This window comes from Corythoichthys intestinalis, chromosome 4 (assembly GCF_030265065.1).
Source record: "Corythoichthys intestinalis isolate RoL2023-P3 chromosome 4, ASM3026506v1, whole genome shotgun sequence".
Classification (NCBI taxonomy): domain Eukaryota; kingdom Metazoa; phylum Chordata; class Actinopteri; order Syngnathiformes; family Syngnathidae; genus Corythoichthys; species Corythoichthys intestinalis.
The window spans coordinates 40,386,001-40,399,766 of record NC_080398.1 but is presented as its reverse complement, the minus strand read 5'-3'; the positions used below and the strand labels follow the sequence as shown (position 1 = coordinate 40,399,766).

The 13,766-nt window shown below is 40.3% G+C and overlaps 1 protein-coding gene across 1 annotated transcript in view; it reads left to right on the top strand.

The window, feature by feature from the left end:
• The first annotated feature begins 470 nt into the window (after positions 1–470).
• The window catches only part of LOC130914337 (mannosyl-oligosaccharide 1,2-alpha-mannosidase IC-like), a 383,071-nt gene continuing 369,775 nt past the window's right edge, over positions 471–13,766 (top strand). The window contains exons 1-2 of the mRNA XM_057833414.1: positions 471–864; positions 955–1,726. Coding sequence (XP_057689397.1) covers positions 1,175–1,726 — 552 coding nt within the window. The 5' untranslated portion in view covers positions 471–864; positions 955–1,174. The remainder of the gene's footprint in view (positions 865–954; positions 1,727–13,766) is intronic.

Genomic DNA, 13,766 nt, shown 5'->3' with positions numbered 1-13,766 from the left:
TTCTTTATGTGGGATTTTTTTACCACTGAATAAATGCATTTGTATTGAAGGTTGGATTTTTCTCTTTTTTTCCATTAAGGCCCCATATTATTTAGAAGAAAAAAAATATTAGAAGCTAAAAAACACATAATTATTATAAATCCAATAATTATGGAGGGCACTGTAAATACACTTGTATTGTTTAAAGGTTGTTTTTTTTTTTCCAATTGAATCTGGATTCCTCAGCAGCTCCTCGACACACTGCTTGTTTTTTGTGCATCCCCCATAGTAAAAATCAGCTCTCCAGCCTTTGAGAGTTCGGATGCTCCGGAATCCGAATCCAGCCTCCTCCCCCGGCTCTGTTGTGATAAGCTGCTTCGCGGATCTATCAAAGGCAATCCGAGCATCCCACTGGATCAGCGAGTAAAGGAGGAGCAAGGGTGGGCTTCAATCAACCCCCGTCTCTCTCTTTCTCTCCTGCTGCACTACCTGAGCTTGCACAGTGTTTGCTTCACATCCTCCAGGCAGACCTCCGCAGCAGCGGCAGCGGCATACCCGGCGCGAGAACGCCGAGCGAGGCGCGGCTGAAGCGGCTACGAGAGCGGCGCGTCTCCCGCCCCTATCGGATCCGTTCGGATATTTCCCCTTTTGTTTTTGTTCATCGAGTCGGATAACTTCGTCAAAAGGCTGGCTTTCTCCCGTAATTTCGTCTGTTCCATACCATCCAACCACCGGCTCGCCGCGACGTGTTGACGCCGGATAAGGAGGGCGAAGCGCGGCTTGTCAAGGAGGAGGAAGCGCCCCTCTTATACCCGACCTCTTTCCGTAAAATCGGATGGTACAGCTGGATTCACGCAGTCGTGGAGGGATTATACACCGATGAAGGTTTGTTATTGATAGCCGCGCGCGTGTGTGTGCATCATGCATCTGCACACAACTTTGTCTACTACCTCTCCTCTGGTTGTATTTTATTAGCAAAGCAGAGAGAAGCTTGCAGGAAAAAACACACCGGTAGCATGCACCAGAGACGCTGCAGCCCGTCACTAAAGAGAGCCCGGGGCGGCGGGCTTGTGTTGCCAGCTCATTGCTAAAAAAGCTCAAGTGTTGCCTGGAAGCCAGGCCTATTGCTCTGCCGAGCAGCTGTGTGCTGATAAAAAGCCTTCGAAAGACTCCCTAACATAAGAAGTTGTCCCAGATGGTGTTCCGAAAGTTGCCCGGCGTGTCCGCGTCGGGCATGGGGCTGCGTCTGTCACAGAAGTTTGTCTTCCTGCTCTTCCTGTCAGGCCTGGTGACCCTTTGCTTCGGGGCGCTCTTCTTCTTGCCCGACTCTGTAAGGCTGAAGCGTATATTCCTGTCCAAGAGCGAGACTCAGCCGGTAACGGCGGCAGGTTCCGGTGCGGCGGAGAACGACGCCGGCGAACGTTCCAAGAGACCCCGAGAACTGGAACACCCACGGGGCGTGACCTCCAATAAAGCTGAGAGCGGGGCCGGGACGGGTGGAGGCCTTGCAAGGCTTAAAGGTCTTGCCCGAAAGATGCCTCCATCCTCCGAGGCGACGGAGGAACGTCTAGCAGGCGGGAAGGCGCAGGAGGACCTGACCTTGGGGTCGGAGAAAGTCTCTTCACTTGACACCACCACCTTCGCCTACAAGAAGTTCCGCAGGTGTCTTCTGAAACCGCCCCTGGGGAGGGACGGCGGTAAGCCGGGTGACCTCAAGACCAACGAGCGTCGGGAGAAAGTCAGAGAGGTAAGAGACGAAATTTTGTTTTCACGCTATCAGACGTTCCTCAACAGAAGATGTCACAACAGACAGCAGAATTAGTAATTAACATCCCGTCAAGGCGGAGAACGTCTTTTGTGGAATCTGTGGGTTACAAAAGACTTGAAGCGATCTGCCGCTGATTCCTGTTGCGACTCCAATAACGGAGCTGAGAGAGAGATAAATAAGTCTTTGAATGATCACAAACAGCCTTGTGCTCACGTGACCAGCCTCTCAAGGACAAAACATCCTAGATTGCCTGTTTTTCCTTTCGGGAAAAGGGGATAATTAATGTCTCATTTTTGAAAGCGGCGTTGAATCCTTGTTTGCAAATAATCAAAATTGCTGGAGTGATGAGTGAATACAACAATGGAAAGCAACAGAATGGCGTACCATGCGAGCAGTGGGCGGCAGTCATGTATCGCCCCAGGGAACAAGTCCAGATAACGGTTAGTTGGTGCTCTTAGAGGTTCCGCTTTTGAACGGTTGACCCAAGGGTATGGACCGTGAGTACTGTATTTGTTCTCTGTATCTCACTTGTCTGGGGCGAGCAGTGGGCGGCAACTGTATATCGCCTCGGAGGCCAAATACAGATACCCTAAGACCTGCAGTAGTTCCGTTTTGGATGACTGACAATGAATTTTAACACCTCCAATGATAGCCCTCGAGTCAAATTACTGTAAATTTAAGGGCAGAAACTACTCCTTTAAAGTAAAAATCATTAAACTAGGGCTGTCAAACAATTAAAATTTTTAATCGAGTTAATCACAGCTTAAAAATTAATTAATCGTAATTAATTGCAAGTATTTTTCTGTAAATTATTGTTGGAATGGAAAGATCAGACACAAGACGGATATATATACATTCAACATACTGCACATAAGTACAGTATTTTTTTATTATAACAATAAATCCACAAGATGGCATTAACATTATTAACATTCTTTCTGTTAAAGGGATCCACGGATAGAAAGACTTGTAGTTCTTAAAAGATAAATGTTAGTACAAGTTATAGTAATTTTACAAAACCCCTCTTAATGGTTTCATTTTAATAAAATTTGTAAAATTTTCAATCAAAAGCGGTGACGTCACAGCCGTTCTTCCACAGTGTCTTTAACTGGGGTAGTGATTGAAATACACCATAAGGCAGACATGTCCAAAGTCCGGCCCGGGGGCCAAATGCGGCCCGTGGTCAAATTTCATCCGGCCCCCATCCTCTGTCATAATAATCATTAACATCTGGCCCGCATAGACTTAATATATTGGTGAGTAGTAAGAGTGAGTGGCAGTACTGCTACCAGCATATTAAGTAGCTTACACACTAAATGCTGCTCCTCATTTACCCACTAAAAGGAAGCAGCGCTCTAAGCAACATTACCCCGTGTGACCCTTTACTCCCAATTTTCTAAAATGGCACAAAGGCTAGTTACGAGATTGTTGAAATTATTCATTTAAAAAATTAGGGCTGCAGCTATTGATTATTTTAGTAGTCGATTAATCGATGAACTAGTTAGTTCGAATAATCGAGTAGGAACATGAAAAATTAAAATACCTGAGCTGAGCCTCAAACGGTATCAAAAATAAATAAGGATTGACAAAAGAAAAATGGCTAACTTACATAGCAAATGTCTGCTAGCTTAAATAGAAGCTACACTAACGCTTTTTTTTTTTTTTTTTTTTTTTAATACAATCCTCTTGACAAATGGTTCAGACATATTCCCACAAAAAAACCCCCCAAAAAACCTGCTAAATATAACAATAAACTAAATTACGAATGCATTTAAAAAAAAAAAAAATTAGCTCAAACAAAAACTTGGCTTATGTTGGTTTTAACATGGAGCAGCCATGTGAAATAAGGCAGACTAGAGGACAACATTTAGCAGCAACATTTAATTCAAATCTTTTTTCTTTAATCGAATACTGGAGTTAATCGATTCATCATTTCAGCACACACAAAAAAAAATAATAAAGCAAATGTGACACACAGAATAGCTTGCTAACATTTCCTTAAATATACTGTTCTACGTAAAGGACGTCAGCCAAGGTCGGCCCTCCACATTTTTCCCAGACCAAATCTGGCCCCCTTTGCAAAAAGTTTGGACACTCCTGCCATAAGGTGTCAATGGCGAGTTTTAAATTACTTAGAAATCAAGCCAATGAGTGTGTTTTGTCCTTCGACTGACGCCGTAGCTCCCTGTTTTTAATTTTTTTTTTTTTTTAGACTGGGTCTATTGTGATTCACGTTAATTTGAGTGCTGGCTTCACAACGTACGAGACCGCTGATAGTTTGTATATTGTGAGTAAATATTGCCATCCAGTGTATTTGTTGAGCTAAACGAAATGTTTGTCTGAGTAAGTTTTATGTGTATTTTGCATAGCTATTTTGATTGGGAATGCCAGTTCTCTTTGCATTTTTGTTTAACTGTGTGAGAATACGGCCTCATTAAAACAGATTGAAGCGCTTTTCTTTATGTGAACATTATTATTGTTTTGCCTCTTAGTTCTCACAAAAAACGGCGTCATTTCAATGTGTTTGAGGCAATGCATGAGCGGGTCATTCCGTCATGTTTTAAAAGCTTCAAATATTTTAACGTGATTAATTAAAAATATTAATTACCGCTAGGGTTGTTCCGATCATGTTTTTTTGCTCCCGACCTGATCCCGATCGTTTTAGTTTGAGTATCTGCTGATCCCGATATTTCACGATCTGATTGCTTTTTTTTTTTTTTTTGCTCCCGATTCATTTCCAATCATTCCCGATGATTTTTCCCAATCATATACATTTTAGTAATGCATTAAGAAAAAAATGAATAAAACTCAGACGAACATATACATTCAACATACAGTACATAAGAACTGTATTTGTTTGTTATGACAATAAATCCTCAAGATGGCATTTACATTATTAACATTCTTTCTGTGAGAGGGATCCACGGATAGAAAGACTTGTGACTTTGTATATTGTGACTAAATATTGCCATCTAATGTATTTGTTGAGCTTTCAGTAAATGATACTGTAGCCATTTAACTGTTCTGCCCAAATGCATGAGGGGAAGTGCAACCATGACTGCGCGTAGTGCTACCAATGGATATATCTTCTCTGCATTGGGAAATAACATAAGGTGTTATTGAAGGTTTTAAGGTGTTAAGAAAAAGATCAATTGCTACCTTGCTTCCCCACGTTGCTTCCCATGATATTTCTAATCGTAAGGAGAGGGATTGTAAGGCTCTATTTGCCAATTAAAAAAAAGGCTCCAAGGGTTGCCTAAATTCACTCTACTCATTTTACGCTGCCTTTTATGTCTTTATATAGGTAAAACAGTGCCATTACAGATTGAGCGCGCCACTGCGTGAGTGGGTCGTGCAGCGCATGCATTAATTGCGTTAAATTTATTCACGTGGTACATTTTTAGAAAAATTAATTACCGCGGTTATCGTGATAAATTTGATAACCCTACCTTAAGCCGAAACTAAAGACTCTGGATGAGTGTAACATATTATGTCTTTAACGTTAAATACAATTAGGAAACAATTTAATGAAAAAAAAATAAAATAAAAAAGGCATGGCCGATATTTTTTTGCCGATTCCGATACTTTGAAAATGACGTGATCGGACATCTCTAATTACCGCTAGTTAACGCGATAATTTCGACAACACTACATTAAACTTTAGTAGTAGACTTCATAACCTATTGACATGACATGGGAAACGGGGCCCGTTCATAGGGGGCCTATTTTCAAAAACTTCAAATATTTACAAAACCAAAGCTGCTACCAACCGAAAACCAAAACAGGCCCCTACGTTAGCCATATATGAGTCTCCATGAGCAGCGGCATAAAAAAATTCAAAGTCGTTCCTTCATAAAATCCCGATCACCGTATTTTTCAGACTATAAGTCAAAGTTTTTTTCTTGGTTTGGCTGGGGGTGCGACTTATACTTAAGAGCGACTCATGTGTGAAATTATTAACACATTATGATATCATTTCACATGTTATTTTTAGGGGTGTAAGGGTACGCAAAAATCTCGGTTCGGTACGTACCTCAGTTTTGAAGTCACGGTTCGGTTCATTTTCGATACAGTAAGAAAACAAAATGCAAAATATAAATGTGCTAGTTGTTTATTACACACTTTTGTGCTTTCAACAATAGGAACATTAGCCTATACAAAGCTAGAATTCTGCTCAAAAAGTAGCGGGTATTTAACGATAATAATCCAACAACAATTTGCCTTTCAGGCCCCGCGTATTGGTCAGCTTTCTTTCTGAAAGAAAGAGGAAAAAAGAAGTCCTGTGCTAAAGAGAAAAGCAATCCCAATGACAAAGATTTTAACATGTATTTTACAAATGAAATGCCTCAATGTTTTTTTTTTCTTCTTATGAACGGTTTTCAAAAGCTTTATTGGTGGATTTTCTCAAGTTAAAGCGCCACACAAAAATTAATAAATTGTGTAAGCAGGATCTGTGTATTATTATTATTATTTAATCACAGGTGTTTTAGCTCATTTCAGTTAATTTTCTTTGAATGGGATATTACTTATTTTCTTATGTGTTTATATTAGGGCTGTCAAAATTATCGCGTTAACGAGCGGTGATTAAGTTTTTATATTAATCCCGTTAAAATAATTGATGCAATTAACACACAAATGCCCCGCTCAAACAGATTAAAATGACAGTACAGTGAAAGGTGTACTTGTTGTGTTTTTCGGAGTTTTGCCGCCCTCTGCTGGCGCTTGGGTGCGACTGATTTTATAGGCTTCAGCACCCATGAGCATTGTGCAAGTAATTATTGACATCAACAATGGCGGGCTACGAGTTTATTTTTTGATTGAAAATTTTACACATTTTATTAAAACGAAAACATGAAGAGGGGTTTTAATACAAAATGTCTATAACTTGTACTAAAATTTATCTTTTAAGAACTACAAGTCTTTCTATCCATGGATCGCTTTAACAGAATGTTAATAATGGTAATGCCATCTTGTTGGTTTATTGTTAAAATAAAGAAATACAGTACTTATGTACCGTATGTTGAATGTATATATCCATCTTGTGTCTTATCTTTCCATTCCAACAATAATTTACAGAAAAATATGGCATATTTTATAGATGGTTTTAATTGCGATTAATTACGATGAATTAATTTTTAAGCTGTAATTAACTCGATTAAAAATTTTGATCGTTTGACACCCCTAGTTTATATTTTACAAATGTGATATAGTATTCATTTATATTGTATATTTTATGTTGTATAACTTTAGTTCATATGTGAATATTAGTTCCTAGTTGTTTTGTTGTGCAAGGAGGGTTTTGTATTGAACACAGGGCTGTGTTGGTTATTATTATAGCAGAGAAGACACCAGTAAATCAACAAAGACAAGTCAACTGTGCCCCGATCTACTACTCAAGAGATCTGATGGACTCAAAAAGTGGGTTACGATTGCATATTAGTTTGAAAATCGACCGGATCCACCGCATTTTTACACGAGTGACTTGCGGTCTGCCCGATCCTAGCTACTGGTAGTAGTATTGACGCAGGAGGGTCGCGTCTCGCGTCAAATAATAAACTTTGCTGTTCTTTTAGTGTATGTCGTGTTGAGCCGCTCCTGGGATGCGTCTAACACGCGGCTGCACTGCGACTGGTGTGCATTGGCTGATTGACTTTAACGCTCGCGTTTCACTGCGTTCTTGCAGCGGCCACGTTGTCGCGCCGTTGACGTTTCTGGGTTATACTGTCCTACCGTGTTGGTCCTCATTATAGTAGAGAAGATGGAGTAAATATAATCTACACAAAGAAACTGTAACCCGATCGACTCATAGCCTCGAAAAGTAAGGGTTACATTACGTCAGAAACTTGTTCGGTACGCCTCCGTTCTGAACCGAGCACCACGTACCGAAACGGTTCAATGCAAATACATGTACCGTTACACCCTTACATTTTAAAGTTCTTTTTTTTTCAATTTTTCTTTGTTTGGATTGATTATTTATCATCTAATATATTGAGGAAAATGCGACAGTAACTAAAAAAATACAATTAAGTGATAGTTATAAGGTAGATATCCGTGACTTTTTTACAGACGCCAATTTTTTCATTTTGACGTCCTTTGTTTAAAACTTTAAAATATGCGAGTAAATAATTTTTTTAAGTCGTTTTTTTTTTCTTTTTTCAAGCGAAATATTAGACATCAAATAATGATTCTAAGCTAAAAATAACACATTTTGAATAATAAATATAATTACTTACCTTCTTTTTATGGCTGGGTTGAAACAAAAGCCGTTGCGCGATGTCTTTAAACAGGGGTTCTCAGGGTAAAACTGACAAATTAAAAATATTTCGGGGGCTTAATGCGCCATGAATCTGCTATGGCAGCATATAGACATATTGTTCTATCAGACACAACAGTTATTTTGGCTTCAAATACAGCAGTTTATTTTATAGAGGGGTGCAAGAGCAGAAACTGCTTTTTCAGCCTTCACGGTTTTCCACTATATATTTTTTTTCCAATGGTGTTTATTTGCCGTTCTTTTCGCATGCCTTGTGTTGAGCCGCTTCTGGGACGCGTCTAACACGCGGCCGCACTGCGACTGGTGTGCATTGGCTGATTGACTTTTAACGCCCGCGTTTCACTGCGTTCTCGTGGCGGCCATGTTGTCGCGCCATTGACGTTTCTGGGTTATACTGTCCTACCGTGTTGGTACTCATTATAGTAGAGAAGACGGAGTAAATATAATCTACACAAAGAAACTGTAACCCGATCGACTCATAGCCTCGAAGAGTAAGGGTTACATTACGTCAGAAACTCGTTCGGTACGCCTCCGTTCCAAACCGAGCAGCACGTACCGAAACGGTTCAATACAAAATACATTTACTGTTACACCCTTAACTAGAAGTAATCCGGAAGTTGAGTGACATCACTCTGAATATGGCTTATTGGACAAAACAGAGTTGTACTGCTGTTAGATCCTCGGCATCTGACTTTGACGGTTTCAAATTTTCGCTTTGGTCGAGATTGATGCCAATTTGTATGCTTAGGAACCGAAACAGACACCCACTGACTTTACCCCTTCGGGCTCCTCAAAAAATCCTGTTACCTTGGAGTACAATAATTAGTCCTATGTGGTTCATCGGCACGTAACGTAGCTGGAGGGACCCCCTACTGCATTCCCCTACCCACATTATTAGATACTGGAAAAGGTACAGGCACTTTGCGATAATCATCCTTATACGCTTGTGTAGTTGGTACCCTTAGGGGAAGATCTGGACCCTCAATGACTCCACATCTGTACCTACTCAAGGCTGAGGAAGGGACTGGTGGGGGGCAGCCTGGGTTCGAGTTTACGGGCAGCCATTGGCGCCTGTGGAACCATGTGACACGGATAAAGCCCGGCTTTCCCCGCTTGACACACTCTCCCGCCGTGACACATGCCTCTCGTGGCCAGCGGGGACGGGGCGGTGTGATAGCGGAGGTGTCGGCGGACGGCGGAGCGTCACCCACCCTGCCTCCCCCCGGCCCCTTTCTCGCGTGCGCCGACCTCTCGGTGACTCATAGCTTCTCTTTTGCACATAAAATGTCAGCGTGACTTTGCCCATCAAGCTGAGCTCCGCACAAGTTTTTCGTTCAGCCGCCGGCTCCGGTCATCTGAGGCTAAAGTGATTTTTTTTACCGCTGCGCTTCTGCTGCCAATTAAATTGTTTGGCGAGTGATTTTAGCCTGTTTTCACAGATGTATTTTGCTTACATATACAACTTTGTATGGTGTGCGAATAGTAGTTTGTTGCAATTTTTCTGTCCTGATTAATCTTCAGGCAAATGGCTTTATCATACTTCAAAATTTGTTCATGAGTAGACCAACAAAAAGCCTCAAAAACAGACTTTGAGTCACTGGACTGTTTTATTTCCAGAGCTGATAGCTAGCTAGCTAGCTGTTAGCTACTGTGTGTTTGCTACCTATGAGCTAGTTTCACTTAGAAAGATGAAATTAGGTGGAAACGTCTATAACTAGTAGACTCATAAAAATTCTTAAGACGTTATGCCCCCCCAAAAAATAAATAAATATATAAAAAAAACTTAGTATAGTTACTATACTATACTATACTATACTATACTATACTATACTTATGATATGCTATGCTATGCTATACTATACTGTACTATCTTTCATTATTTACATTTTTGTAAAATATGCAGTATATAAAACATGTAAAGTGTACATTTCCTGATCAACAAGAATAATCATATTTTAAGTACACCATGTTTTTATGAAAATGTTTTACTTCACACTTGACACAGTGCAGGTACACATAATTGAGTGCGCAACAGGACAACTACCATCTTAAAGGTTCACCTTAAGAGGCCGTAATAAGCATCCAGGCCACTTTTTTACGCACCCTGACCTCCATTCAGTCCTCGTTCCCCCGCTGTTTGCGCTCCCGCCGAGCTTCAACACATCGCCGCTCCTCTTATTTTCTCCTCTGGCTGTGTCCGTGCAAATGTCAAGAAGCCTCGGAGCGTGCCCGTCTTGCCCCCTACGCACACACAATTCGATATTCCTCGGGGGGTCTTATCAACTTGTCACGCCTTCGACGACTGCCTGACAAGATGAAATTGACCATTAAATCTGGTTTCTGTGCGCAATTAATGCACGTTTTTTCCTCCTACGCCTTATAATCACGCGTGAACGCGGTCACGCTTCAGGTTAACCACATTTGCGGCCTTAAGTGGAGTAGAGCTTGTTGATATTAAGGAATAATCACAATCAATAATGTGGAATTGATTGCCAATTAACACACTAGCTGCCATTGACGGCGTTAGACGTCCAATCCATTTGGACTGGGAGGAGCGGGTTCATTCGCTCCCTCCCACTCCAAATGGATTGGACATCTAGCGCTGTCAAAGGCACTGAAATACAGTGATCCCTCGCTGCTTCGTGCTTGAAACTTGGCGCCCTCAGTCCATCGCACATTTTTTTCAATTAAAGAAATAAATAAATAAATACAAGTGAGCTGTCCTGATCCGATAACGTAGTCGCTCCCTCCCACCTTCTGCTTTTCTTGGTCTGGCTGTGCACTGGAGTTGCTTATTAAAGTAAACTATGATTGAAAGATGTTAAGGTTTGATTTTGCCAGAGATGCTTGGAAGTCGAAACTTTAAAGCGCCGCATGCGTCAATCATCGTTAATGTTTTTAAACAGTTGCTGTTGCAACAAGTACAACAAAAGAACAATTGGCTAACTTGCAGAGCAATAGTCCGCTAGCTTAAACGCTATAAAACGCTAACTTATTAAACAATGCTCTTAACGAATCGTTCCAACACATAATCCCACAAAAAACGGCTAAATATACCTACACTGCTAGCCTAAAGTATTGGCACTCTGCCATTCTGTCAGATTATGCTAAATTTCTCCCAGAAAATAATAGCAATCACAGAAAACATTTTCAATGAAAAATTAAGTGTTCAAATGCAAATTTTTGAGTCACATATTTTTTTCGCATTCAAAAAAATTATTTTTCTATTGTTGAAATCTTTTATTTTATTTTGATTGAAGTAATTTTCTTTTGAAAATATCTAAATACATTTTTTGAAGCAACTTTTTTTGATTGAATAATAAAGACACAAATGTCCTAGCCAAAATGTGGTCCAAACGCAAAACAACAGTACTTCAATCAAAAAAGTTGTTTTAATCAAAAACAAAAAATTAGAAGGAAAATTGTTTTCAAATACATTTTTTGTAGTTTCAAATTTATTTTTAATCACGTTAAAATATTTGACGCAATTAACGCATGCACGGAATGACCCTTTCATGTGTTGCCTCAAACAGTTGGCAATGACGCCATTTTAGCACATTGAGAGTGATCATTGGACCGCACCTTTTATCGGCTTAAGCTTTGGCAGCCACTACTAACACTCATGGTTACCCAACTTCCCATCATCATGCATTTGGCCGGAGAAAGAGACGGATATTTTTCTTAACACGCTTAATTGAACACAACGCAAAAAAGTTGTATACCATTTGCAGCCACCACTGACAGTCATGGTTGGCCAACTTCCCATCATGCAAATGGGCGGAGCAAGAGACGGATTTTTTTCTTAACATGCTTAATTTAACACATAGCAGAAAATATTGTATTCCATTTGCAGCCACTACTGACAGTCATGGTTGCCTGACTTCCCATCATGCATTTGGGCAGAGCAGGAGACGTTCTTTTTCTTAACACGCCTAATTGAACACAAGGCAGAACATAGGGTATACCATTTGAAGCCACCACTGACAGTCATGGTTGCCCCACTTCTCATCATGTATTTGGGCGGAACAGTTAAGTTGCTACAGTATCTTTTACTTGTACTCAAATGTATCTTTTAAGAACTACAAGTCTTTCTATCCATGGATCCCTATAACAGAAAGAATGTTAAAATGTTAATGCCATCGTGTGGATTTATGGTTTTAATAAACAAATACAGTACTTATGTTCAGTACGTTGAATGTTTATGTCCGTCTTGTGTCTTATCTTTCTATTCCAACAATAATTTACAGAAAAATATGTATATAATATATTTTCATATTTTGGCTGGGGGTGCGACTTATACTCAGGAGCGACTTATGTGTGGAATTATTAACACATTATGATATAATTTCACATGTTATTTTGGTGTTTTGCAGTGACACTGATGGTTTTGTAGAGTTGTTAGCATGTTCTTATGCTATAGTTATCTGAATAACTCTTTATAGCTATGGCCACGTTCACGTTCTGCCTTTGGCAGTGTATGTTCAATTGTATTATTGACTTTTTTATCTTGAAATGGATGCATTTAGTTTGTGGCGCTTTCACCCCCACGTGAGGGCGCACTCGCACTTGTTTACGTGAAGAAGAGTGCTCACACGCCAGAAGAAGACGGACAGCTACGTAGCTCTGAGTGAGTAAGTGAGTGAGTGGGCGAGTTAGCGAGAGAGAATAGACGGCTGCGAACCTACTTTCATTGTTTATGCTTTTAAATCATCTCTACAGAGGCAACGCCTGCGTGTATCATCTTTTCTGTTGTTGTTGTGTGTTTTCCACCCGCGATCGGACACTTAGAGCCAGTTGTGTGGTTGTTTGAACGATGTGCTAATGATAGCGAACGCATGCTAACCTGTTACTTATTACTAATAGTACCTAATTATCATTTATTTACGTTGATGCGAACCTGTTTTCTATCGAGGACCAAATTGATTCAGCAAATTATACGGACGTCCAGCATTGTCTTTTGGGAGTTCGCTGTATAGCCAGGACAGAGCCGTAATGTAGGACAGTATATTCACATTTCGTTGTTCATACACTATACACTGTACATTTATTTAGCATGTTGTTCTCAATTGTATTTTTATATTAAATTGCCTTTCAAGATCACATGTCTGTTCTATGTGGTGGATTTTATCAAGTAAATTTCCCCCAAAAATTCGACTTATACTCCGGTGTGACTTGTATATGGTTTTTTTTCTCTTCGTTGGGCATTTTATGGCTGGATCGACTTATACTCAGGAGCGACTTGTACCGAAAAATACGGTAATTACGATTAATTTTTAAGATGTGATTAACTTGATTGAAAATTTTAATCGTTTGACAGCTCTAATTCAAACACATTTTTTTATTCTGAAGTGACTTTTTTTTGGATTGAAAATATACACTCACCGGCCACTTTATTACGTACACCACGCTAGTAACGGGTTGGACCCCTTTTTGCCTTTAGAAGAGCCTCAAATCTTTGTGGCATAGATTCAACAAGGTGCTGGAAGCATTCCTCAGAGAGTTTGGTCCATATTGACATGATGGCATCACACAGTTTGTCGGCTGCACATCCATGATATGAATGTCCCGTTCCACCATATCCCAAAGATGCTCTATTGGATTGAGATCTGGTGAATGTGGAGGCCATTTGAGTACAGTGAACTCATTGTCATGTTCAAGAAACCAGTCTGAGATAATTCCAGCTTTATGACATGACGCATTATCCTGCTGAAAGTAGCCATCAGAAGTTGGGTACATTGTGGTCAT